This window comes from Astatotilapia calliptera, chromosome 9 (genome assembly GCF_964374335.1).
Source record: "Astatotilapia calliptera chromosome 9, fAstCal68.1, whole genome shotgun sequence".
In the NCBI taxonomy this organism is placed as follows: Eukaryota; Metazoa; Chordata; class Actinopteri; order Cichliformes; family Cichlidae; genus Astatotilapia; species Astatotilapia calliptera.
The window spans coordinates 6,109,066-6,136,070 of record NC_137430.1 but is presented as its reverse complement, the minus strand read 5'-3'; the positions used below and the strand labels follow the sequence as shown (position 1 = coordinate 6,136,070).

The 27,005-nt window shown below is 38.0% G+C and overlaps 1 protein-coding gene across 1 annotated transcript in view; it reads right to left on the bottom strand.

Moving 5' to 3' along the window:
- Positions 1-5,568: 5,568 nt before the first annotated feature.
- rsu1 (Ras suppressor protein 1) overlaps positions 5,569-27,005 on the bottom strand; it is a 44,645-nt gene continuing 23,208 nt past the window's right edge. Inside the window, exon 9 of the mRNA XM_026179575.2 lies at positions 5,569-6,904. Coding sequence (XP_026035360.1) covers positions 6,802-6,904 — 103 coding nt within the window. The 3' untranslated portion in view covers positions 5,569-6,801. The remainder of the gene's footprint in view (positions 6,905-27,005) is intronic.

Genomic DNA, 27,005 nt, shown 5'->3' with positions numbered 1-27,005 from the left:
TAGATAGGTGGCAGACTACTACCTACTGGGATTCTGCAATTTCTATTTCTATTCCTGGATAAAGACAAAGGAGAAGTTGGGCGTCAACTGCCAACTTTTTTCTTTTTTGTTAATATGATATTACTTTGATATTGATAAGTTATTACTTTGGTAATTGAGTTCTAATAACTTGTACATTATATAAATATATTTAAATTACCACATTATTAGATCTTATTTCTTAGTTCGAGTTGACAAGGTCTCTCCAAATGTCTTTAGAATACATCTGTTGACAGAAACATACAGAGATGGATTTGCTGGTATGTTTCTGACCATTGTCTTCCTGCATAACTGAAGTGCACTCGAGCTTCAGAGCCAGAACATTCAGGATTTTTTGGTAGAGAGCATAATAATTAACTTAGGGATTAATGAAGTATTCTGATAGTGATTGAAATTGTGATTCATCATTAAAATGTTCACTTGCGAATATGGGAAAAACCTTTGTGTTATTTTGGTCACCAGTGGTTTTTGCCTTAGAACTTTTCCATGGATGCCCTTTTTGCCCAGTGTCTTTCTTACTGTTGAATGTTGAACATTGACCTAAACAGAAAAAAAGTGAGGCCAGTAGTTGTGTAAATGTTGTTCTGGGTTCTTTTGTGACGTCCTGAACGAGTTGTTAATGCACTCTGAATAAGATTTGGTACCACTCCTGAAAAGGTTCTCCACAGTTTCAGGTTTCCTCTATTTGTAGATAATAGGTCTCGGCCTGGTTTGCTGAAGTCCCAAAGTTTTAGAGATGGCATCGTAACTTGCTACACTGGTGCTAAATGCCTCCCACAAGGCTGTCAGACCCACAGCCTGTACAGCTGGTGCCAACCTTGGTTTAAATGATGGAAGATCTGGCAGCTATGCATCAGAAGCAGGCAGTGGCGGACTTGAGGCAGCAGGACCTATTGCAGCCTCAGGCTAGCAGCACACTGCAGCTGCAAAAAAAGTTTTTTGCAGCTGTTTACCTAAAAATGCATCCAAGGCATTTTTTAAAAATAAACATTTCAAACTATTTACAGAACAATCAGGTGTTCTGCATCAAATCTGATGTCACACAAATTATTTGTGGCACAACTACACAAGATTTGCGCTAAATGTCGCAAATCTCTCACATCTCAAAACACCACCGTCACTCCTAAAACCTCCCCCTTCCTAAACAACTAAATGCCATTTTGCCATATCATTTTTTGATTGGTGACATGTTACATTTTTCGACCAATAGGAAAGGGTGGGGGTTTTTTTTGGTTTTGTTTTTGCTCACAGGTGGAGAGTGCTGTCAAGCGCTTTCCTTATAAAATGCCGTTTTTACCGTTTCTTCCCACAGTAAATATAAACAACGACAGTATTCAGGAAGAAAAACAAACATTGCAGATATTTTTTATCATAACTCTGGTTTCACGTGGCCGATCAACACAATTTAAAAACTGGTATAAAGTCCACACTTTTTCCGTCAATTGTTCCGTCTGTCCTGCTCTTGCTATTAATGGTTGTACACGTTGTCATTAACGTGGCTTCACTCCACATCAGTCACGCCGCTTTGCTAGCTAAAACACTGGTGTCGGCACATAAGGACGAATAAGGACGTATATACGAATGTGAATCGCATCACTGGCTGGACCATGGGATAAGGTGGCATTGTTCTAATCCCATACAGGAGCAGCCAGTCACTTACTGACTAACACTGCAAAACAGAATTGTTGAAGTATTCATTTTAATTTTAATTTAGGTTCGATTTTTTTTTTGTGCGCTGCGATGATGTACAGAGGAAGCAATGCAAAAAGTGTGTCACTGTCCAAATATTTATGAACCTAACTGTGTTAGAACATGCTTTGTACCTTTGGTTGTTAAGCTAAAGAAAAACAGCAGCTATATAATCGTGGTTCATCCTGTGGTAAGCTGGGTGCTTACTTCTCAACCCTGTGTCACCATCCTCATTAAAGTGGCACTCTGCAGCCTCCCTTATACAATCAAGTCTGCCCTAACGTGCACGCCACCTATAAATCACCTTGTGAAAATCAATGGGCTTTAGTAAGCCTGGGACTATTGTATCCTTGGAAAAGTGTGAGATGAATTGAGATGAAGTAAGGGCAAAACTGGCACAACATCCACCAAATGAGATGCAGGAGAAATGACTGTAAATAGAGTGGGCTTAAGGATATATGTTTGTAACACATCCTTAGTAACAAATCTTCAGTTTTACAAATTATATATATATATATATATATATATATATATATATATATATATGACTAGTGATCGATGTAGCGGTTCCGAATGACAGCAATATCAGGAAGAAGGAACACGAGAAGCTGGAGAAATACCAAGGGCTCAGAGAAGAGCTCGAGAGGATGTGGAGGGTGAAGGTAACGGTGGTCCCCGTAGTAATCGGAGCACTAGGTGCGGTGACTCCCAAGCTAGGCGAGTGGCTCCAGCAGATCCCGGGAACAACATCGGAGATCTCTGTCCAGAAGAGCGCAGTCCTGGGAACAGCTAAGATACTGCGCAGGACCCTCAAGCTCCCAGGCCTCTGGTAGAGGACCCGAGCTTGAAGGATAAACCGCCCGCAGGGGCGTGCTGGGTGTTATATATATGTAAATCACATTGCTCATTCCTACTCATACAGCTGGATGTCATACATGTACAGTGTTGTGGTCATTAATCAACAAAAGAAATACATTACTTTCAAAGTAATACTAAATTACTTCGGTCCCCAAACTTCCTGTAGAAAGTAGATCATTAGAGCGGTCCCCAAACTTTTTTGCGCCACGGACCGGTTTATGCCCGACAATATTTTCACGGACCGGCCTTTAAGGTGTCGCGGATAAATAGAACAAAATAAAACTAGTACCGGTACCGAAAAAAAGAAGATTTATTCATAACACACGTGGAAAGGCCCAGGAAAACGTTTTTATCGTTAACTCTGCAGAGTTAACGATAAAAACGATAACAAAATAACGCTAAAAACCGATAAAAACCCTGAAAACCACACATTTCACACCTGAACCTCAACTCTCGCACCAAACGACTCACGGACCGGTAACGGTCCGAGGCCCGGGGGTTGGGGACCGCTGCATTAGACCATTCAATACATTACTTTTTCTTTACTTCATAAACTGACCTGAAATGCATTGTCAAATAATTACCAGTTAACAAATTTAAATCATAGGCTACAGTTACACGCACCAGCACAAATCCCTATTCTAGTGAGGACACACATGCAAACTTTCTCTTGTACTGACAAAGTACTTTATGACAATACTTCCCTTCTTAGGTTGAGTCCTTGGGCCCACCTGAGTCATCAGATTTTTGGACAGTCCCCGCGGTTTTTATATAGCACATTTCATTGTACTTCAAAGACAAGATAAAAACAGAAACAACCTGTGTAGGTTTAGAATGAAAACAAAAAAAGGTAAAACACAAATGATCATGAATGCACACTTATTAATTGTAAGGCTGTGAGAACAAAACGGTAATTTTATTATCCCACCCAGGAAGAGCATTTAAAGTTAAAGAGTAGCTTCTGTCATTTAAAGCTACCCACTGAAACATAAAAACTTTTACACTGACCTATAAAATTCCACTGGCTTCCATGCTAGGGCCAATTCTATTTACATACATACACACATACATACCGGTATATACATATATATACATGCTTCCTTAGGCGGTATTATTATAAGCCGTAGTATGCATTTTCATTATTGTGCAGATGATACCCATGAAAATCAGGTGACACGTCAATAATGAATGCCTTAATGCTTGGATTACCTCTAATTTCCATGCTTCTAAAGTTAGATAAAAAAAATTTTGGGTTATTGTAGTTAGAAACATGTTGTCTATTTAGATACTTAGTGTGGATGGCATTACCTTCCCCTCCAGTAACAGTGTGAAGAATCTTGGAGTCCCCATTCTTAATACATAGGGGTTTGCACCTATACCAATTTCCAATTTACCAATTTAAAGCTGTCTAACATGCTTGCAGTTACTGCAACCTCTAAACCCAGACTAGCTCATCAGATTGCTGGACAGAAGAGTGTAACTCTGGAGAACACATCTCCACTGCTTTAACATTCAGACACAGTGTGCTCTACAGCACTGCATCTGATGCTTTGAATTGCACTCGGTGAACTAAGGCTTGGATGCAACTACTTCGCCTTGGAAGCTGTTGTTGAGCTTATCTTAAGGCAACATTGCTTCCACTTTGTTTTATTACTAACAGGTGACTGTAGAATCTATAATAGTGAGGAAACTTCACGACTGGACTTCTTGCACAAGTGGCATCCTATCAAAGTACCAAGTTCGAACTCCCTGAGCTCCTCAGAGTGAGCCATTTTTTGACAAATGTTTGTAGAAGCTGTCTTCATGCCTAGGTGACTTCCATGACCAGCTGCAAGATGTCTAAATTTACAAACTTCTGTCTCAGAGTCATGCTAAAAACCTACTTCATGCAGTTATTACCTCTTGGCATGACTAGTGTAATTCATTATTATTGTTATCAGGTTGTTCTAAAAACTCCATGAAAAGCCTTCAGTTGATCCAAAATTCTGCAACAAGAGTAAAGAAATGGCACATTTGTCTCATACTGGCTTTTTATTGGATTTCTGTTCATTCCAGAATCAAATTTAAAATCTCCTCACATACAAAGTCTTCAGTAATTAGGCACCACTTTACCTTAAAGGCCTCAAGTTACCATATCACCTCAATAGAGCATTTCACTCTCAGACTCCAGGATTACTTGAGGTTCCTACAGTATTTAAAAGTAGAATGAGAAGCAGAACCTTCAGCTTTCAAGGCCCTTTTCTGTGGAACCAGGTCGCTGTTTGGATTTGGGAGACAGACACTATTTCTACCTTTAGATTAGGCTGAAAATTTCCTTAAGTTAGGGCTGGATATGATGATGCTGAACCCTTAGGCTGCAATAAGCCTAGGCTGCTGGGGGATTCCCACCCAGCATTTCTTCTTTACTTACCTTTACTTTAGAGGCAGGGTACACCTTGGACAGGTTGCCAGTCTGTTGCAGGGCTAACATATAGAAACAGATAACCATTTGCACTCACATTCACACCTATGGGCAATTTAGAGTTTCCAATTAACCTTTCCCCACTAAACCGCATGTCTTTGGAGTGTGGGAGGAAGCCGGAGTAGCCGGCGAGATTTCAGGTCTCGGCCTGATTTGCTGGAGTCCCAAAGTTTTTAACAGAATTCTTCCTGTTAAAAGGGTGTTTTTACTTCCCACTGTAGCTCCTAGACTGTAGCTCTGTAGCTCTCTATTATAGTAGGGTCTTTACCTTTCAATATAAAGCATTTTGAGGCAACTGCTGTTGTGATTTGGCGCTATATAAATAAATGAAATTAAATGAAAACAATTCAAAAGATCACATTCAGAAGACAGGCAAAAAGATTTTACTTTTGCATCAAAAACACTGATTCTTTTTCAGCTGGTTTCCTTTATCTCAATTGCCGTTGCTGTTTCTAGAAAGAAATACATGCAAAGAAATCTGCACCTCCACTGTATTTTGTAGGAAGTAGAGTACTCAAATCTAAAATGAAAAATACAAAAGTACCCTTTTTTATTTGCAAATGCTGAAATGCAGTGAGTACAATTAATGACCAGCATGTTTTGAACTGGCATAAAAGCTTAACATGGATTACATTCACACATTCAGAAAGATCGTGAAATATTTGGCATTGAAAAACAGAATGTGAGAGAAAACGTGAAACGGAAAGCACAGAGGGATTCAAACATAATATTTCATGTTCATTTGAAATTCTGCTCATTAGTGGAATGAATACAGTTAATGGCAGATTTCACCATAGGTGGACGGACGATAATTCCAAGGCTAAAGCTAGTGTATACCTTAAATCTGTATTCCTTCTAATGGACATCAGGTCCTCAGATTGCAGCCAGATCATAAACATGATCATTCTGATCACTTGATAGATATCCTCAGCCAACATTTCCTTTAACACTAATAATTGTTAATTTCAAGTCTTATAACATGGTGTTAATTTTGTACATTATGGTCCCTAATACTGTAAAAAGCATGATAAATCAGGGGGTGATTTTGGGCTGGCATGCATGATTGCAGTGTCTCTCAGTTTCATAGTTAGATCTCCTTTGCAGGTTGTGTAATTTTTCCAAAGATGAAGATGGCTACAGAAAAAAAATTGATGCTTCATTACAAGGCATTGGTAAACAACAGGCAACATGATAGATATACTGACAATGGCTTAACCGGTTTCCGTAGTTTAGGCACGAATAAAAACATGTATCGAAATGTATGACAACATCTAAATAAGCTGTTAATGCATTTTTTTATATGCACCATAATATTACGCTAGATTATAATAATTAAATAGGAAAGTTTGAAAGTAACAGAACATGTGTATCTGAACTCTCCTAACAATGTTTCTGAAATACCTAAAAGCTCTTTTCACACAAAAGTAGAATCATCCTAATTCAGTTTTTTCCTTTGGTATATAGAAAAACCTTTTTTCCTAAAAGATAACATTACAGTAATTTGTTTTGTACTTAAATCAATTTGCGCTTTTTTGCAATCTTTATCAATTGTAACATGTCAAGTTCCTGTAAGTAACAAATCATAAATACAGAGACTCTGAGAGTTAACAAGCCCAAATGACACATTGTAGGCAGAAACACTCTTCATATATTTAACTGCAATACAGGGTTTTAACAAAAAAGGAGCACAAAAGGCACATGCAGTGAATCTGGCTGCTAAATAAGTGTTGATTTTCCATCCTCTTATTTCTTCTTCACTTGTTTTTGGCAGCCAGTGGTTTGCGGCTGATTTTCTTACTCTTATCGTTGTTCTTTTTGGGTGGTTCTGGGTTGGCCTGCATGTGTCTGCCATAAAGACTGAGGAGAGGAAAAGAGGAAGGAAGACACATTCAATATCAACGTACATGTTTATGATTACATACAAAAAACTGCACAAATGTTTTTCAGAAAAGATCATGTAAAACTCAACCAAAAAATGTGAATTTTACTGGCCCCGGATAGTGCTCTGTTACACATGAGTCAGAATAAATTACAGGTACAAGGAAATTTTTTATGCATCACAAGGACTTGTGAATTAACTTCCATTAAAAAGTAGCCTTGTCTTCCTACAAATACAATTAGAGATAATTTGACTAAGCTGAGCAATAACTCAAAGACATCTGTACTATGAAAGCTCTGTGAAAATGACTTCTCAAAATGCTACATGGTGTAAAACAAGTCTCCAGACACAGGTGGATGTTTACTTATAAAAAAGGGGAAATGATGAAGCAAACTAAAATAGATGTACGGCCGTTACACCCTTTTTAGCAAGGCCAAAAACAAGCTATGAGTGGATCAGTGGAAATATCCAGTGATATGGTGAACTGAATTAATTTTAACTAATTCACATGAGATACGAGTACTCTCTCTGTCAAGAACCCTAATAACCTGTGTGTTTTAAAGTCTTTTCTTTTGTGCATACCCCTCTCATGTTTGTAAGCAAAGGTATGAAAACTCGTACTGATATACTGCCTTTCTACTGAATTTGAGATTCACCCAATCATACAAACATTCAGGTGGTGCATTTATCTGTACCTTTTAAGCCTTTTTATCTAACATTCAAACATACTCTAGGGTTAGGACCTGCAAAAGACCTGCAACTGACAAATAAAGGCCATCTCATCTCATCTCTCATACTCTGACAGATGGATCGGGGAAACTCAGGGTTCAGTATCTTGCCTAAGGATACTTTGATACATAAAGAGGAGTGGTCAGGGGTCAAACAACAAATTGCCTGAGTGGTAGATCTGAACCACACCCAGCCCGACAATTTAAGTGTAACACGAAAATCAAGAAAATCATCAACAGTGAACACACAGTTGTTGTGTTCAGTATTGATTGTCCATATTATTACAGTATACCTTTTAGTGTAAGTTACACACACCACCACATACATGCTCCTCTCACCCCACTGCCACCTTTGCCGTCCCATGGGTCTCATCTTTGCACAGAAGCAAGAGAGCTCATCGGACTGGAAAAGAGTTCTCTGCTCCTCACTGCAGGATGTTTCCACAGATAAACGTGTTGTTTTTCTCTCTTCTAGGCTTAACATTTTAAATAGTATTCAAAATATAATAATAATGATAGAGGCTGCCATATCGCTGCCAACACCAGTAGGGGGTAGGGTAAAGTGTCTAGCCCAAGGACACAACAACCAGGACAGAGAGCAGGGGAATCGAACCGGCAACCTTCCGGTTACAGATGAGCTTGGCTCTGTGGCAACCATGGTTATATTTTATTGTAAATAACAGTACAAGTAGGAAAAGGAATCCAGGGTTGAAATTCTGCCTTCAACAGCAGAGATAATCATGTGCACACAGGCCAGCAATGGCTATAAAGCTACAGCCAAACAAAAATGTTGTAATTATTCAATTATCTGTGTTTAGACATTGTTTCAGGTAAGAGTATAAACTGTTCATTGCCTCATTCCTTCTGAAATGAGACAAGGAATTCACCCTTTATCCTCTTCTATGATTAGACAATGCTTAGATTAGGGAACCATGTACAATTGAATCGGGTATGGGGCATGGAAATTGGGGTGAAGGGTGTACATAATGAGTATATCCCTTTGTGGAAAAATGAATTATGCAAAGGACTTCTTAAAAATGCGTTAGTATTCCAACTAGTAACTGTCCTATGCTAAATATCAACTATTTCTATTTTCCTTTATCTGGTGTCAGTTGTTTTATTCCAGCTGTTACGATGCCTCAGTAAATTTCTCCCTTTTCCAGCCAACTGGTATCTAATGCTCTTCTACTTGTATCTCCTGACCCAAGGCAACCTTGCACACATGTGCATTTCAACACTGCCAAATAGATGAATAGCTTTAGTTAAGAGGACCTGGAGTGACTTATGGGATGTAATGGAATTTCTAGATGCACCAGGTCAAAGTGCCACCAAAGTCACAGTGTGTCTGTTCTCTCTGCGATTGATTGTTGATATACGTGGTAGTAAACACCACATAACCATAGCCTGGTTTGTCAACAAGTGACCAGCTGTCAGCTTCATTAATATTAACTATGCTCGACGAGTGATTCGCCGCTCTGTACGCAGCTTTTACCGGCAGTTTCTGTGTATTAACTTGTAGAAGTTAATACAGCCACCAGAGCAGCCACCAGGCCACCAGGCCCAGGCTCTTCCAGCAGCCACCAGGCCCAGGATCCTGCAGCAGCCACCAGGCCCAGGATCCTGCAGCAGCCACCAGGCCCAGGCTCTTCCAGCAGCCACCAGGCCCAGGATCCTCCAGCAGCCACCAGGCCCAGGCTCTTCCAGCAGCCACCAGGCCCAGGCTCTTCCAGCAGCCACCAGGCCCAGGATCCTCCAGCAGCCACCAGGCCCAGGCTCTTCCAGCAGCCACCAGGCCCAGGCTCTTCCAGCAGCCACCAGGCCCAGGCTCCTCCAGCAGCCACCAGGCCCAGGCTCTTCCAGCAGTCACTAGGCCCAGGATCCTCCTGCTCCACCAGGCCCAGGATCCTCCAGCAGCCACTGGGCCCAGGCTCCTCTAGCAAGGCACCAACAAGTAAATCAACAGTGACTTCAACGGGCCATCACAAGGAAATACTAATCTCACCATTTTCAAAATGCCACCTAAAAAAGCTAACCCAGGAGTTGAAGAGGAGTTGGAGGAGATTAGGAAATCGCTTAATTTCATGTCTGATGAACTGAGCAAAGTGGCTAAACAACAAGGTATGCTACATGACCTAATGGATGAAATAAAACAACTAAAAAACCTCATAAAGGACAAGGACAAGAAAATAGACGACTTGGAACGGCGAATCGAGGACCTTGAACAATACACAAGAATGGATGATTTAGTCATAAGTGGTCTGGAGACGCAACACCGAACCTACGCCAGAGTAACAGCTGGCGGAGGTAAAGACGGTGAAAATGCCCCGGTAGAGGAGCTGCAAACGCTTGAACAGCAAGTGATAAAATTCCTTCAAACGAAGAATGTAAGTATTCAGAGCCATCATATTGCAGCATGCCACACGCTTCCCAGAAAAGACAGTAAAACAAAGCCAGCAATCATTCTTCGGTTTGTGAGTCGCAAAACAAAGATTGAGTTACTGAAACAGGGTAAGAAGCTAAAAGGGACTGGTGTGTATTTAAATGAACATTTAACGAAAAAGACTGCTGAAATTGCAAGACAGGCACGCAGCCTGAGAAAACAAAATAAGATACAAGCGACATGGACGAGGAACTGCAAAGTAATGATAAGACTAAATGGCAATCCCGAAGAAGCGAAAGTTGTGATGATAAGAGAACTCAAAGACTTAGAGCAATATAAATAATCAGGAATCTGCTATGGAATCTATTGGAAAAGTGACGATTGGATAATGAACAATGGGTATGGAAAGTGTTTCTGGCCTTACGGCTCAAAAACAATGGAAACAACAACAACAAAAACACATAAATGACAAGTTTGGACACAGATTATAGGTTTCCATTCAGAGATATTGAAGAGGAAGACTTTGATTATGAAAAGGACTGTCAAGGTGGTTATTTTGCCACACACGCTGAGAAAACGAACTTCAAAACGTTTAACTATGCAGAGCACAACATGAATGACCCTGAAAGTAACATTGACCCAGATACCCACTTCTACAATAACACCAATAATACTTGTGAGTACTATACAGATGACCAATTAAATGTGAATATTAAAATGGCAAATGCATTGTCGGTCATACATTTCAATAGTAGAAGCCTGTATAAAAATTTTTCTAAAATTACAGAATGCTTAAGTAAGTTAAAAAAGTTTAATATAATTGCAATATCAGAAACATGGCTCGATAATGAGAAAGTTAGTGAAATGGGACTGGAAGGATACGAATTATTTACAATGAACAGGGTGAATAAAAAAGGAGGCGGTGTTGCTTTATATGTAGATAAAGTTTTGAAATGTAGTCTGATTGAATGCATGTCAAGCACCATAGATAACATATTGGAATGTGTCACTATTGAAATTCATGTTGAAAAAGCTAACAATATAATTATAAGTTGCATCTATAGGACACCAGGTTCATGCCTTGAGATATTCAATGAAAAACTTGCTGCTATGTTTAGCAACCTAAATGATAAAAAAGTGCAAATAATTTGTGGTGATTTTAATATAGATTTGCTAAACCCAAATGGACATCAGAAAACAACAGATTTCATAGATACAATGTATAGTAACTCCCTTTTCCCTGTAATTATAAAACCAAGTAGAATAACAATTGATACAGCTACATTGATAGATAATATATTCACAAATAAAATTGACCATGAAATAGTAGGTGGACTTCTTATAACTGATATAAGCGATCATCTTCCTGTTTTTGCAATTTTTCAAAATTATTTTGGGATTAAAACTAAACAAAAGAATCAAACATTTGATATGATACGACATAGAACAACAAGAGCCATTGCTGCCCTCCAGGTGGACTTAAAGGAACACAATTGGAATGAGGTTTTTGCAAATGAAGATTCAAATAGTGCGTATGATGCATTCTTATCAACTGTAATTTCACTATATGAAAAACATTGTCCTTTAATGAAAATCACTAGAAAGCATCACAGATCAAATAAGCCATGGATCACAAAGGGGATAGAAGATGCATGTAAAAAGAAAAATAACCTATATAAGAGATTCATAAAACAGAGGACAAAAGATGCTGAAATAAAGTACAAGTTATATAAAAATAGATTAGTAAATATTATAAGAACAAGTAAGAAAGAATATTACCACAAATTATTGGAGCAAAGTAGAAGTAACACACAAGAAACATGGAGGATATTAAACAGTATAATCAAAAAGGGCTCAAAAAATAAGAATTATCCAGATTATTTTAAAAAAGATAAAGATATTGTGCTTGATAAAACTAAAGACATTGCAAATGAATTTAATGATTTCTTTGTAAATGTTGGCTTTAATTTAGCAAAAGAAATTCCAGAGTCAAGAAATAATAACGACCTAAATAAACATATTACTCAGAATGTGTCCTCCATGTTTATTGGTGCTGCAACTCATAGAGAAATAATTAACATTGTGAAGACATTTAAAAATAAAAAGTCCACTGACTGTTTTGGTATTGACATGATATTAGTTAAAAGTATTATAGAATATATAGTGCAACCTTTCGCATACATTTGTAATCTGTCCTTTCAAACTGGTGTGTTTCCCTCACAAATGAAAATAGCAAAAGTTATTCCAATCCATAAAAACGGAGAGAGATGTCAGTTTACCAATTATAGGCCAATATCACTACTCCCACAGTTCTCAAAAATTTTAGAAAAGTTATTTGTTAATAGACTTGATAAATATATTGAGAAGCATAATCTCCTAAGTGATAACCAATATGGCTTTAGAGTGAAAAGGTCCACTTCAATGGCAGTGATGGAACTTGTTGAAGGGATATCTAATGCTATAGATAATAAGGAATATACTGTTGGTGTTTTTATAGACTTAAAAAAGGCGTTTGATACAATTGATCATTCTATATTAATGAATAAACTAGAGAGATATGGCATAAGAGGGATAGCATACAAGTGGATGAAAAGTTACCTGGATGAAAGATATCAATATGTCGAATTCAATAATGTAAAATCTAAGCAGTTGAAGGTAACTTGTGGTGTTCCTCAGGGCTCTGTGCTGGGCCCTAAATTATTTATATTATATATAAATGATATATGTAGTGTTTCCAAACTGTTAAAATGTGTATTGTTTGCTGATGATACCACTCTGTACTGCTCAGGTAAAAACTTAGAACAGCTTCTGACTACAGCGGAAAAGGAGTTAAATATATTAAAAAACTGGTTTGATGTAAATAAGTTATCATTAAATATAAAGAAAACAAAATTGATTATTTTTGGCACTAGACCAATGAAAAATGTATCTAAAATAAGGGTTAATGGAATTGAAATTGAAAGAGTGTACGAAAATAAATTTCTTGGAGTGATAATTGATGATAAGCTGAGTTGGAAGTCTCATATAAACCACGTGAAAACAAAAATGTCAAAAACCATTGCTATTCTCTATAAAACAAAGCATGTCCTGAACAAAAAAACATTATACACACTTTATTGTACTCTGTTGCTTCCATATATGACTTACTGTCTGGAGATATGGGGTAATGCATATAAAACGAACACTCTTCCTATTTTCAAGTTACAAAAAAGAGCTATAAGAATTATAAACCAATCAAACTATATAGAACCAACTAACATTTTGTTTATTAATCTGAATACCCTGAAATTTTATGATTTAGTTGAATATAAAATGGCACAGATAATGTATAAAGCACAAAATAACTTGCTTTGCCCCAGTACTCAGAAGCTGTTCAAAGTCAGAGAGAGTCAATATGACTTAAGGGGAACAGATTTCTTTAAAAAAAACAAGATAAGGACAAATATAAAGCAGAGATGTGTTTCTGTTAGAGGAGTTAACCTGTGGAATAGTTATGACAGTGATTTAAAAAGGTGTAGTTCATTTTCCTTGTTTAAAAATATGTTTAAAAATAGAGTATTAGAAAAATATATAAATCAAGAATGAAAAGAGCAAAAAGGAGAAAGAAAAAAAAAAAAAACAACCTCTTGATTCTTTTGCTTTGATGTAGTTACTTATCTAAGGTGGAAAGTTTTTTTTTTCTTTGTTTTTTTTTTGTTTGTTTGTTTGTTTGTTTGGTTTTTGCTTTGTTTTATTATTTTCTTCAAGCCCTGTGTACAGGAGCTGCATACAAAAAGATATTTTGTGAAAAGGGTTGGCGTAATAAGCAAATGCTTCAGCCAATACCTTTTGATTAGCCTTGTCTCATGCTTTCTTTCTTTATGGTAGATTTTTGTTCTGTTTTCACTGTTTGTTTGTTTGTTTTTTCACTGTTTTCACTGAGATTTGAATTTGAATGCTAATCAATAAAATCAAATCAAATCAAAATCAAATCAAATATCAAGACAACAGTTTCTTTCCTTAGCTGTTGTTATTTTGGATAAACAATTAAAGCGATGTACAGTGTAGTGCACATAAATCTGGTTTCTTTTAAACTGTTTTGTATCTCTAAATTGAATTAGTACATTTAGTACAAAATATATTTTAACAATAATGTGTTTCCAAAAGTGAACAATTTCTATCATGCATGGATATACCAGAAAAAGCGTAATAAAACAATAATGTGTTACAAATATGGCCAAATGCCATTTTTAGACAGCAGAAACATAAATTGTGTATCTATAAGAGCTTGTCTCACTATCAGATCGCATTTCCCAACAGTTTCTGCAATAGCCATTATTTACACTGTCCTTTGTTGGCATCGACAAAGGGAGATGTCACCGTCATCTGAGGTTTATATAAAAACTTCCAAACTGCTGAGATTTTAATGAGGTCACAGAGGAGCGCAATATCCACACACTTCTTTCGTCTTTAGTAACACACCTTTGAAGTCTGAATAGAATTGAATGAATGGTTGTAGTGATAGGCTACACAGATAGGCTAGACAGATGTCAGACAGACATACAGAGATCCCTTCATTTGTTAGTTTGGTTTGAATGAGATGAGTCTATGCAACTGTCAGGCTTTTCTCTTGAGTGGTCCGTGGACGGGGTGACTGTAGGCATTCAAACTTCATAAACTGGAGGGTCAATGCTGAAGTGTTTGCTTGCATACACTGAGATGCGGTTATGAAAGCAGATGACCTGAACATTTAAAAGGAGCCACCCATGATTTCCTTCTATACGTATAAATGCAAGTCATTTTAAATACAAATCCCTGAATACTAATTAAAAAGTCACACCACAAGAAATTACCTAGAATAATCATAGTTAAATAACGGACATTTGTAATCCTCTTTTAGCCAAAGTTCTCTGTGAATGATTTAAGATCAAGCTTAATGGGCTAGGCACCGCTATCCACTGTTTTTGTCCGTTAATCATCCCAGAGACCATGTCAATAGACATTAAGGGCCCACCCATGGTCTTCTGTAATATGGCCTCACCATAAGTCCTGATACAAAACTTGTAAATTAACCACAAAGTTAATGTTTCTAAAATCAGATTACATAGAAATGGAGCATGGGGGAATACCTGCACGCAAGAATGTAACAAGACTGGGACTAGGAAGTCATCAAAGCTAAATTTCACCATTTTTATTTGGTTATTAGATAACATTCAGAATTTCAGCTAAATTAAGGCTGGTATTGTGCCAACAAGCAATTTATTGTGGTCTACCAAGCAATACAGAGTTCTTGTGGCAAGACTTAATTTGAAGAACAGGAATGGTGTGTTTGAAGGTGTTTCCAGGTCATGCTGGGAGCAATTTTCTATCATTGTATTGATATCGCAATATTGCTGTCATCGGTCAGAAGTCTTATAGCCTAAACAGAACTTGGTGCTTCTCACCCGGCATTGATAGCTGAGGTAAACAGTGAGTAAACAGCTTTCTACGGATAGGGGAAAAACTCCAGGAGGATCCAAACAGTAATGGAAACCTGGTGGCTGCAGCCATTGTGGGGCATAGTGGTACAATGTTGATTACACTGTTTTTCCTCTCACTAGGCTGCAATCTACTGATCTAGTGGTGAAGTGATCTAGTGGTGAACCCTTTAAAGTTCAACTTTAAAGGGTTCAACTTTAAATTTGGTCAGGCTGAACTACAGACCTCAGCCATGCTAAATTGTGTAGCTTTTCTTGTAGTGCACCACAGCAAATTTTAAAAATTCAAATCATAAAATTTTAAATTAGGTGTCACGCATACATTTTCTAATTGACACCCATGTGAATGGGTACATAAAGCCCTGAACCCTGGGGTGCAAGGGCCCCATCATTATTATAATTATTATTATTATTATATTTTTTAAGAACAGATTGCTAGAACAGATAGCTGTTATTTATGGCCCTAAAAAGACAATGCACACAGAAAACTAAAATACATACTTCAAAACATCGCTTTCAAAACAAGACACTGAAGATACTAGAAAAGCTTAAGCATGTCACTGAATTTCTACAGCTAATGCTGCACATGCACACGCACACACATACACACCCTAAGAATGTGCGTACACAAATCCACAATAGTGAAAACTGTCAGTCTATGATTGAAGTGTCTCGTTTTCTTCACCCTGCCTCCATCCCATGTCAAACCTCTCATCTGGGAATTAAATATGCCAACCCCCTCCCATGCTGCCCATCAAAGCAACTGTAGCCCAGGGCAGAGAGACACACAGGCCAGAACAGAGAGGAGTGGGACAGACAGAGATACACCCAGTGGAGGAATAGCAGTAGGCAACTCTTTTTCATTTTAACATCAGTGTTTGCTTTCCATGGACATTTTGCCTTAACTCACGCAAAACCCATTTACGTTTGGAAACAGTACAACAGCAACTCTCTAGCTAGATGTAGTATTACAAAACCAGCTGGGTTTTAGCCATGTGCAGCAACAGCTCAAAAGGAGTGAGTTGCTCACTAATTGGAAGGTCAGTATATTTACCCTTAAGTATCTCAGACGCACACAGTTGTGAGTGCGAGTATTTTTGATCAATAAAGTGCGGTGTAAGGCTAAAGAGATACCTATTTAACATTTCCCTACTTTAAAAAGCCTGTCTGTTTGGAGAAACCACATCACCATTTAGGGTCTGCAGGGATACATATCAGACAGAGAGACAAGTTGAGACAAAGTAGGATCCTTGTGCTTTGCAGAGCTTTTGCCCACTAGGGCCATCCCAGAGGAGACAATGGGGCAGGGGCAGGTGCCAGGAACCTCCTGGGAGTGTCTGGAATCAGCCAGGCATAGGGGCAGTTGACAGTTTTTACCATGTAAACAGAGCTCTAGGGATGGTACTGTCTCACTATTGGTCCTCAGTTTTGTCCAGGCTGAATTATGTCAACATCAACAGGATGGATTACTGTTAAACATGGTCCACTCATGTTAACCTCAGGATGAATTCTAATCCCTCTATGATCCTTTAATAATTGTAATCTAGTCTGTAAACACAGCTATATATTGTGTATACTCTCTGGATTATGACCAAATATGAGGCGTGATCTCAAAGTTTCATGACTCTTCATTTATATGGCAAAAAAACAAAAAACAAATATATGTTGTGACCAACAGCTCAAAAGGTCAAGGTCATCAAGTCAAAAGCATGGGGATTAAAGCAATAACGATTTTGTTGCTTTAACAGAATTCATGGAATTGTGGACATAGTTCTACCTTTCAGTGGAAACAAGGTGAACTATGGGATAATACTTAGTGCTGCTGCATCACAGAAAGAAGGTTCCGGATGTAAATCTCTGATCTGTGTTTCCAATGTGTGCCCTGGCTTCCTTCCATAGTTCGATAGCATGCTTTGGTTAACTACTGATTCTAAACTGGTGATAGGTGTTGATGCAGGTTACAGATACTACTTAGGAGCGCAGAATAAAAGTATACCAAAATACCTCGGGTTTACACTGGCAATGTGAAATCAATTGGACATCATTAAAAAAGAAGACGTTTTATAGTAACATCAACAAAATTTCCTTGTTAACCACTCTAATTGCTACTTTGTCTGTCCATCAATCCTCTTAACCACTTGTTCGATGTGGGCGGCTTTAGGCTATCCAAGCTCTTAGTTGGAGAAAGGTATGGTACACTTTGACGTGGTTGTTGACAGAGTTTATCGTAATGGCCAAAAAGGAAAATGAAGTACAAAGGCTACTATTTTAAAATAGTGTAGTAATTCAGGCAATTCTTTAGCTGCCCATCTGCATCTGATGGTACCCCCACCCCCCACCCATCAGGGTCAGGGAGAGACTGGGTAAGAGGCTAGGTGCAGGCTGGACAGGTTGCCGGTCCATCAAATACACTTTCATTTCACTCATCACTGGGACGAATATCTTGGTTGTTTTTTGTAATGTTGTTTTGTAAGGCTCTTTGAGTAATTGATTTGCCCATACCCCCAACATAGGACGACCTCTAACTGGTGTGGAAAGGTGCTGTTAATAGGCCTCCTTTGCTCTTAAGCATTGCAATAATGTTAATAAGTCAGGAGATCAGAAGAACTATTAATATTTCATAACAATTAAGAAAACATGTGAATATTTTTGTCCATCTATCCATCCATTCGCTTCCGCTTATCCTTTTCAGGGTCGCGGGGGGCGCTGGAGCCTATCCCAGCTGTCATAGGGTGAAAGGCGGGGTACACCCTGGACAGGTCGCCAGTCTGTCGCAGGGCTAACACATAGGGACAGACAACCATTCACACTCACTCGCACATTCACACCTAATTGTGTTATCTAAAATAGATGTCTCTTCTAAACTGATTTTAAGTTTTGTGCTTTTATGTCTTAATGTAAAAAAAGGTGTGTATCTATTTCATAAAATTAAATTGTATAATGTTTTAAAAAGATCTAAATCCTTTACAAAGATGATTACAATTTTGTCAGTATGTGAAAAAAGAAAGTGGAAACAGCTATTGTAATGAACACAATAGAGCTGCTTGAAAGAGCTCAGGACTGTGGTAACTGATTGAATATGCTCCTTTCAACAAAAGTGATTATTCATTAAGTCAATATGTGGACAGCCAATGCAGCACACTTGGTGTTGTCAAAACAAGCAGTATTCGCATAATTATGGGTACCAAGCATTGATGGATGAGAGGCTCATGGATCAAATGGAAGAGGGGGAGCGGGAGTAGAGAGAAATGATCAGTATGTCATAAAGGAAAAATTAAATGAGTGTTAAGACAGAATAATAATGCAGCCTTATTGATGCTAGGATCCAGTTCATTAATGCTTTTTAATTTCAATTTTAAGTCACACCTATGTTAAGTTAAATAGAAGTAGTGTGAGCGGCTGTAGTGACAATACTGCCAATGAGATACCACCTCAAATAAAAATGTGCATTGCTCCAAATATGCTGTCATATTAGAACAAACAGTTAATCTAATTTTCATGGCGCTACTGGCACACCCACCCTGACAGTATTAAATGCAATTAATTAACGCTAATTACTTTAATAATGCTTCCCTCTGATGCATATCTGAAAAGCATTATCCATGCCATTAAATAAAATACAATTTCAAATGCAAATCACTTTACTGTATTGTTTTGAATCATGCAAAAATAATAACAAAAAAAGTCCATCGCATGTCTTGAGGTTGTCAGCATCAAGCATGCTGCTACTGCTGAATATCCTGTAGCAGCCAGAAAATGATCTAAAATCGACATATAAAAACAAAACCAAAAACGACAGAAAACAGCCACAAAGACTGATCTGCGTTTTCTGTAACTGGAATAAAAACTTACTATTAAGGCACACCAATTAGCATGATAATACAAAAATGTGTAGGATTTATTAATGAAGATTTAACCTATAGGAAAAAAAACCTATATAAAGGTAATCTGTGCTTGTTCTAAAATGAAGAGTGTTTAAATGGTCTATAATTTTATTAACAATACTTGACAATCAGAAACCAAATATCTAACTACACCAACCAAAATTAACATGCTAGATAATCTGTTCTGATTATCTTTTTTGATATGCAGTTTGCCTTTGCTAAATATAGCAACACTTTTTTATTTATTTATTTTTACTACATTTTATGCTATGCAGAGTGTAGCACAAACTCAGAACAGCTTTAATTTTTACTGTCACTATCACAGATACTAAATAACATCTCCACTATATGGAGGTTGCAGAACCTTCTTCAGTTCTACCTCCATATCCATGTGGACCTGCAGGGGTCATGACTTCTCTACATGTCTAAGGATCACACAGACTAGCAGACATCTGAAGTGACAATCACACTGAGGGGAACTGCAGTCCTCACAAAATGGTGAGATCACAGTTAAAATTCTCCACATAGTGTAGCATACATGCTGTGGTGTGTGTATGATACCTGAAACACAGCAGACAACAGCAACTAGTACAAGTCATTTGCTAATTTGCATTTGACAATGCTGCTGTTCATCCTGTGTGGAGTGATGCGATATTTGTTTTATTACAAAAAAATGGTCAAAATTAATTCTGCATTCTGCATGTGTAATTTAATTTTGTGCATTTATTCCCTGTCATCACAGTTCTTTCAGATCGTGTTTTAGTGTGGGATGAAGGCCATGGGCGTAATCTCTTTTATGTTTTGGCCCTTTTATTTTCTCTGTCCTGAACCTGGAAACTCCCAGGAAGCTCAAAGACAACTTTCACATTTTAACGGTTTTTAAAAGTAAATTCTCTCATATGCAGCCCAGCAGTAAATTAAGCATTTATTGCTGCAATCTTGATGGAAACAAGATAGCAGCACATACAGATGTATGCAGCAGCACAGCGTCCCCAACTACTGTGCACCTAACGCGCTGATCACATACAGTCGTCGAACTAATACACATCAGCCTGAACCCTGACTTGGGATTGGACTGACAGTATCCTACCCAACTGGGTGCTTTGTGGGTTATTGTCTGGAACAGCAAGTGATGCAGATGGCAGAGAGAGAGGAAACAAAAACAGGGATGCAGAGCTGGCTATCGCTACCTTGCAGCATAACTATACAATGGTTTAAGTTCACCTGATCCATTCCTAAACCCATGTTGGTGAGGTTTAATACCTAATCTTCAAATCAGACAGAAAGACTGTCTCACAAATTCAAACTGGGACATGCCCCCAAAAAGTTGATTCTGTTCATCTGGACGTAGCATCTTCAGTCAGCTGATTGATTCTCAGCTGACTGCAGGTTTCGCCAACCTTATAGAGAAGACATTTGCACAATGACTGAAATGAACACCACTGTCAATCAATAGCCTGTGATGTGAGTTTCTTCATTAATTATTGAAGAAATGAGTGGCATAACATTTCTCCCACTGAAAATGCTACGTTCAGATGAAGGGAATCAACTTTTTGGGGGGGATTTCCGTACCTGGATGATTGCGCATACATCAAAACAAACTGGGACATGGTTCCACAGGACAGGGGCATGACAGCTGAAGGCTCTGCCTCCCATTCAACTTTTATAGAGAAAACAAATTCACAAGTAAGACTGCAATCTGAGAGCAAAGTGCTCAACTAGTACAGTGGTCCCTCGCTATAACGCGGTTCACCTTTCGCGGCCTCGCTGTTTCGCTGATTTTTTGTGTGCAATTTTACATGTTTTTTGTTTTCTACAGCGCATTGTTGTCTGCGTCCTGATCGGCTGTAGACGATTATCAATCAACCTCGTGCTGCGGTCTTGTACGGTACAGAATGTGTTCAAGCTTGTCAAATTTACATAAATCTTCGATCGCTAGCAGTGTGACTCTGAAGTGCTGTACTGTATGTTTGTAAGTTTTCTCCCCAACAAATACAACAATGTCGATTAAATGTTTTGCACCATCAAAGGCAACTGCGGGTGCCTTTGGTTTCAATCTATAATACTGGACTTATTTTTCTACGAAGGTTTGAACTTTGAAAGCGTTTAAACAAGAGAGAAAAATGTGAAAACATTCATGCCTGTCTGAGAAAAGTGTATAAAGTTTGTAGTTGGCTACTTTACGGATTTCACCTATCGCGGGTTATTTTTAGAACGTAACAACGAGGGACCACTGTAGTTCAATTCCATTAAAAGGAATTTTGTCAGCGATTCTGTTCATAATTTTCATGGAGAGAATTTCTAGGTGTAGCCAAGTGGTGGAAGGCTTCCACTTGGGTGGTCTGAGAATCTCATCTCTGCTTTTCACAGATGATGTGGCTCTGTTGGCTTCATCAGGTGACGGCCTACAGTTCGCACTGGAGGCATTCGCAGCTGAGTGTAAAGTGGTGGGAATGAGAATCAGCACCTCCAAATCTGAGGCCATGGTCCTCAGCCGGAAAAGGGTGGCGTGCCCACTCCAGATCAGGGATGAGTACGGGGGCAGACCCAGCACACACTGGAGAGATTAAATCTCTCCGCTGGCCTACGAACTCCTTGGTGTTCCTCTGGAAAGGCTAGAGGAGATGGCTGGGAAGAGGGGATTTCTTGGCTTCTCTGCTTATGCTGCTGGCCCCGCAACCCGGATCAGGATAAATAAATAATAATAATGTAAATAATGTCTACTTTATTGATCTCTGTGGGGAAATCCCTCTCTGCATTTAACCATTCACTCAGTGAAGCAGTGGGCAGCCACTGGACGCCTGGGGAGCAGTATGTAGGAACGGTACCTTGCTCAGGGGTACCTGAGGGTAGCCGTTCAGCGGATTCAAACCCCTGACCTTCCGATCATGGGGCCACAGCGCTACCTACTGAGCTATCCCTGCCATAAGCGAAGAAAATGGATGGATTCATTCTTTCAATTTTTTTGCGACACTGTGCAACCTATAATGTCTTGGGGACAGTGTTTGCACAATGGATACACATGTTGTGTCCCATGCCCCTACATTCATTTGCTTGTCGTTTTAGATTGTTACCCCTATATCATTCTTATTACTATGCCATCTGATATTTGCAGAGTTACAAGAACTTCTTCCCGTTGTTTTTTTTTTTTTTAAATATTAAAATCTATGACATGTAAATACAAGCGGCAGACATGTAGTCTCAGCTCCCACCTATTCCTTTCCTATCTCTCTTGCTCTTGTGCTGAGCAGGCTGGAACCAGATATTAAACCAGTTGTAAAGGCACATGACCAATGCAAGCAATCAAGAGCAAAACAGTTCTAGCTAGAGGTCAAGATAAAGATTTCCTATTTATTTTAAGTGTGTGTATTTCTGTGTGTGCGTGCGTGTGTTTTCATGTATAGCTCCAGTGATGAACTGTTAGGGCCAATTAAAATCAGAAGAAAAGAGGCGAATGGATTCAGTTTCCTGATGATGTCTTTATAGAGTTCTGCTATTCCACACGGCTTAATTAATCACAGCAAAGTTCTGTATGTGTGTCTGCGTGTGCAAAGAGAATAAAAGTTGGTATTTGATTTTCTTTTTCGTACGTGTGTGTGTGTTAAAAAGTTAAAAATATCTATGTGAATATATGCGTGTATGATAAATGTGCATGAAGGCCAAAGGCCATTGATCTGATGGAGGCGTTCCTCTTGCAGCCTCCTCATCTTCAACAGAGTTGCCGAGCAATTACGTAGTATCATTTACAGTCAAGTAATGTTTGTAGAAAGGAGGAGCTGCAGTGAAAATAAGAAAAGGGAAATGCAGAGAGGGACTAAAGGCAGAGGAAAGGAGTAGAAAGTTCCTAACTAAGATTCATGAGAAACAACTAAGGTTTTTAGCCAATGGTGGAAAAGTTCTTTGCCTTTATCATTAGTTACATTTCCTGCTGACCCACCAGTCTTCTGACAGATATGTAGTGCATGTGAGTACTACTTTAATAACCATAAATTAAATAAGTAACAAATCTTTTACCTTCGTTACACAATCATAGTGGATATCTTCTGCTACCCTACACTCATCAGTTTTTAACCAGATTGGGCATGGGCCCATTTCTACTAAATTCCTCACATGTACAAAATGTGGAATTTACAAAATTAGGAATGAAATGAAATAGAACTACATAAAAATGTGCATCTATTCATATTTATACATTTTGCAGGTTAATTTGGATATTTGAATACATCTTTTTCTAAAATGAAAAATATATATGAGCTCACCCCTTCACTCTTAGCAGCATTTATTACAAATATGTCGGTTTTCTTTAATCCGACAAACTTAGAAACTTGTTCAGCAACTTCTTTTTCCATGAAAAAGTGTTTGGTGACAGTACTGACTTTACATTCACCTATACTACTTCTGCTACAGACATACTGTGACTACTCTGTAAGTGTTCTGTTCTACAGAAAGCAATGGGTATAACCTTTATTTCTGCTGCTTTTAAATTTCTTTCACTTTGAAGTTTTGAAGCTCTGACTGATTTCAGGACTGGACTTGTTGCAAAGTGGCATCCTATCATTGTACCACATTAGAGTTCAAATATTTGCATCAAAATAAAACTGCTCATCTTTATTCACCCAAATTCAGTGGCTCTCTTAGAAAAAAATTCAAAAATGTACCAAAACTTAACACAAAAATGAAATCAACATTGTACTACTTTACTCTGTGCTACAATTATGTAAAACAATCTTTACATATATATATTTAAAATTAATCTGTTTAACGTAACAACGAAGGACCAGTGTTTATTCAAAGAGCTCAAGTCCAGAAGTGCAATTTTTGGAACTTTAGGTAAAATTGATTGCACTAGGCAATAACATATCTTTTGTTGAATATGTTTACCATTTTCCTGAAGCCATTCGATACACATCTTCGGCCAGATGGAATATGACTGCATTGGTCATTTCAATATGCCTTTGGGAGCTTGATGGATAAGCAGACATAGGCGGCTGTACAGGGTGACTTTTATGGATCAACCAGTTTCCAGAACAAATATGAGACAAAGGACTGAAAACTGTTTAGACTGTTGTGGTTAAATGCATCTATTGAGGGATGAAATAACAGCCTAAGAGAGCATAGAATGAGGTCTGTTTGGACACGGTAACAACCCTAATGGGAATTTAATTTGTTACTAATGATACTAAAGCTTAGGTCCCAATTTCTGCTAAGCCAGCTACTACATGTGGAGTAGGACAAACGCATCTGACACAGAAGAAGAGAATACATCTAAACAGGTATACATATAGAGTTGTGGTCAAAAGTCATAAAAGAACCAAACTTTGAGTCTTTTCCAATCACTCTATCAGAGAAAAATCAGAGTTGTAGAAATAACGAGACACTCAAGAGAGCCATATTATATTCTTTACAAGTGTATGTAAACTTTTGACCACAACTGTACTTTATTTAAATTAATCTATGTATAGTCTGCATTTTTAAAAATATTTCAGAGATTCAACTTTCAAGAAAACATTATTTTTGAGAATGACAGAAAGAAAGATATTCTGAAAAATATTTAAAATGACTTTTTCCTACCACAGCAATAAGATGATAACAGCCAGATATTCATTCTATTTTCATTAGACAGAAACTGGGGGTGTGGACAGATGTGTGTGTATGTGTGTATGTGTGCGTGTGTGCGTGTGTGCGTGCGTGTGTGTGTATGTGTGAGTGTGTTGACACGATTTGAAGAGGAAGGACATTTAGTCAGGTGTAAATAAAGCTGTGAAGAAATTAACACCTGTCAAAAGAAAGACTGCTGCTAGATGTGAATGTGTGTGTATGTGTGTCCTTCTCTTTCCCTATTGTGCTGTTTTACAGTAATACATATTTCTTATTTACTTATTTTCACAGTCTATTCATATTGTGTCTTTCACAGTTTGGGACAGCAAACTGAAAACCAGCCATGAGTGGAGTTAAGCTTGTCCAGATGCTGAGACCAGCGTAGACCTTGTTCATCACATAAGGAGTAACTGAAGACTTAAATGAAAATAAACAGTTATCCATAATGTGGTATTTTTTCAAAGTTTAGTCACTTAGCCTCTGAATGTGGATACTGGATCAGCATGTTATATGAAATGAGCTAAATGTTCAGCATTTTTTATTATATTTTAATCCCCAATAAATCTATTTTCATACATTTTTCTCTGTTTTTGCTATCAGACCAATGGAAGGATTAGTTAACAATCACGCTCATAAAATCCTTATGTTAACACAATGACCTCTGACATAAACACCACTTACCAAAACTAACATAAGTTACGGCTTGAGCAGAATTTATTGTCACTGTACAAAGTATGTGGTATAACTGGTCTGTGGGTCACTCTTGCTTTGCTGTATATCCGCCAGCCAACCACACATAAGATTGAAGTTATAACAAAAGACCATTAAAAACAACAAAAGGTTTCTACTGCAGCAACAGTCTGTGTTTTTTTATACTGTAGTTTTTGATCTTTGAAGTTTTATCTTTTTTTTCCTCACAGTTTTCACATTTCTGGTGAACTCTGTCACCGTAACTCCCTTCCCTATTCCAGCTCACCAGTAAACCAATCAGCATTCGTCAAATGCATACTTTATCTGCTTCCAGCAGCATGTGGTTAGGATGTTGAACGACTCACGACAATAACGACAATACATACTTTGTGTTTTTGCAATAAGGGACTAATTGTATATTGCTTTTATTCATATACAAAAGCAAAGTGGTCTGTGAAAGAAATTCTGTTTCAAATCTTTGAGGTGATAGCTGAACTCAAATGTAAGTAGTTCTTATGAATTTCTGTTTAACTGACGTCAAACTTACAGCAGAATGACTGTCAGTTATTTCACGGTCTTTAGGTAACGAAATCTCTTTGAAGAAAAGCAACTGACTGCAAGTTGTCAAAGAAATGATCCCTGTTAGTCAAGCAACCATTTCAAAGACAAAGATTTATAGCAAAAGGTTGCAAAAATGTTGACTGTACTGTGACATCGAACCACTGTTTTCCTTAGTGTGGCTGTAGTGTTAGTGCAATATTTGCTGTATTAAAAGTGATCAAAAAATTATGAAAATGATCCAATAAAATTAAAAATCCTTACATTAATTAAATTTGTCTATTTTCCCCCCTCCTATTAAAGGTCATCATATTATGTATCTAAGAACCATTTTCAGTGAAGATGGCTTTTTTAAAATCACTTTCTGCAAGTCCTATACATGCGCCAGTAGTTGCAACTCTGTGATGCCAACTGGATCTGTTACAGAGTATCAAAAATGTGATTTTTCACTTGGGATAAATCACGAGAGGTGAAACATCTTCACAAACACAAAGCCGTCTAATTGACGTATTTTTTCACCTTGACTTCAATTGAAAGGGACACAACTCAAGCCGAATTGCGTTGGTCTGGATTAATTACAAGGCACAACTTGCACGCCTTATGCAAGGCTCCCAGTTCCTTGCTTAAGCTTTTTTAAAGAAGAAATTGTTTTGTTGTGGATAAGCTTTTGGTTTGTCTGCAGGTGTACAGATGGGAGTGATTATGCATATGTTGCTTTTATGAATGCTGACTTCAGCAGTGACAGTGATTGATTGCATAGACAGAGTTGGAGTCGACTATATAGT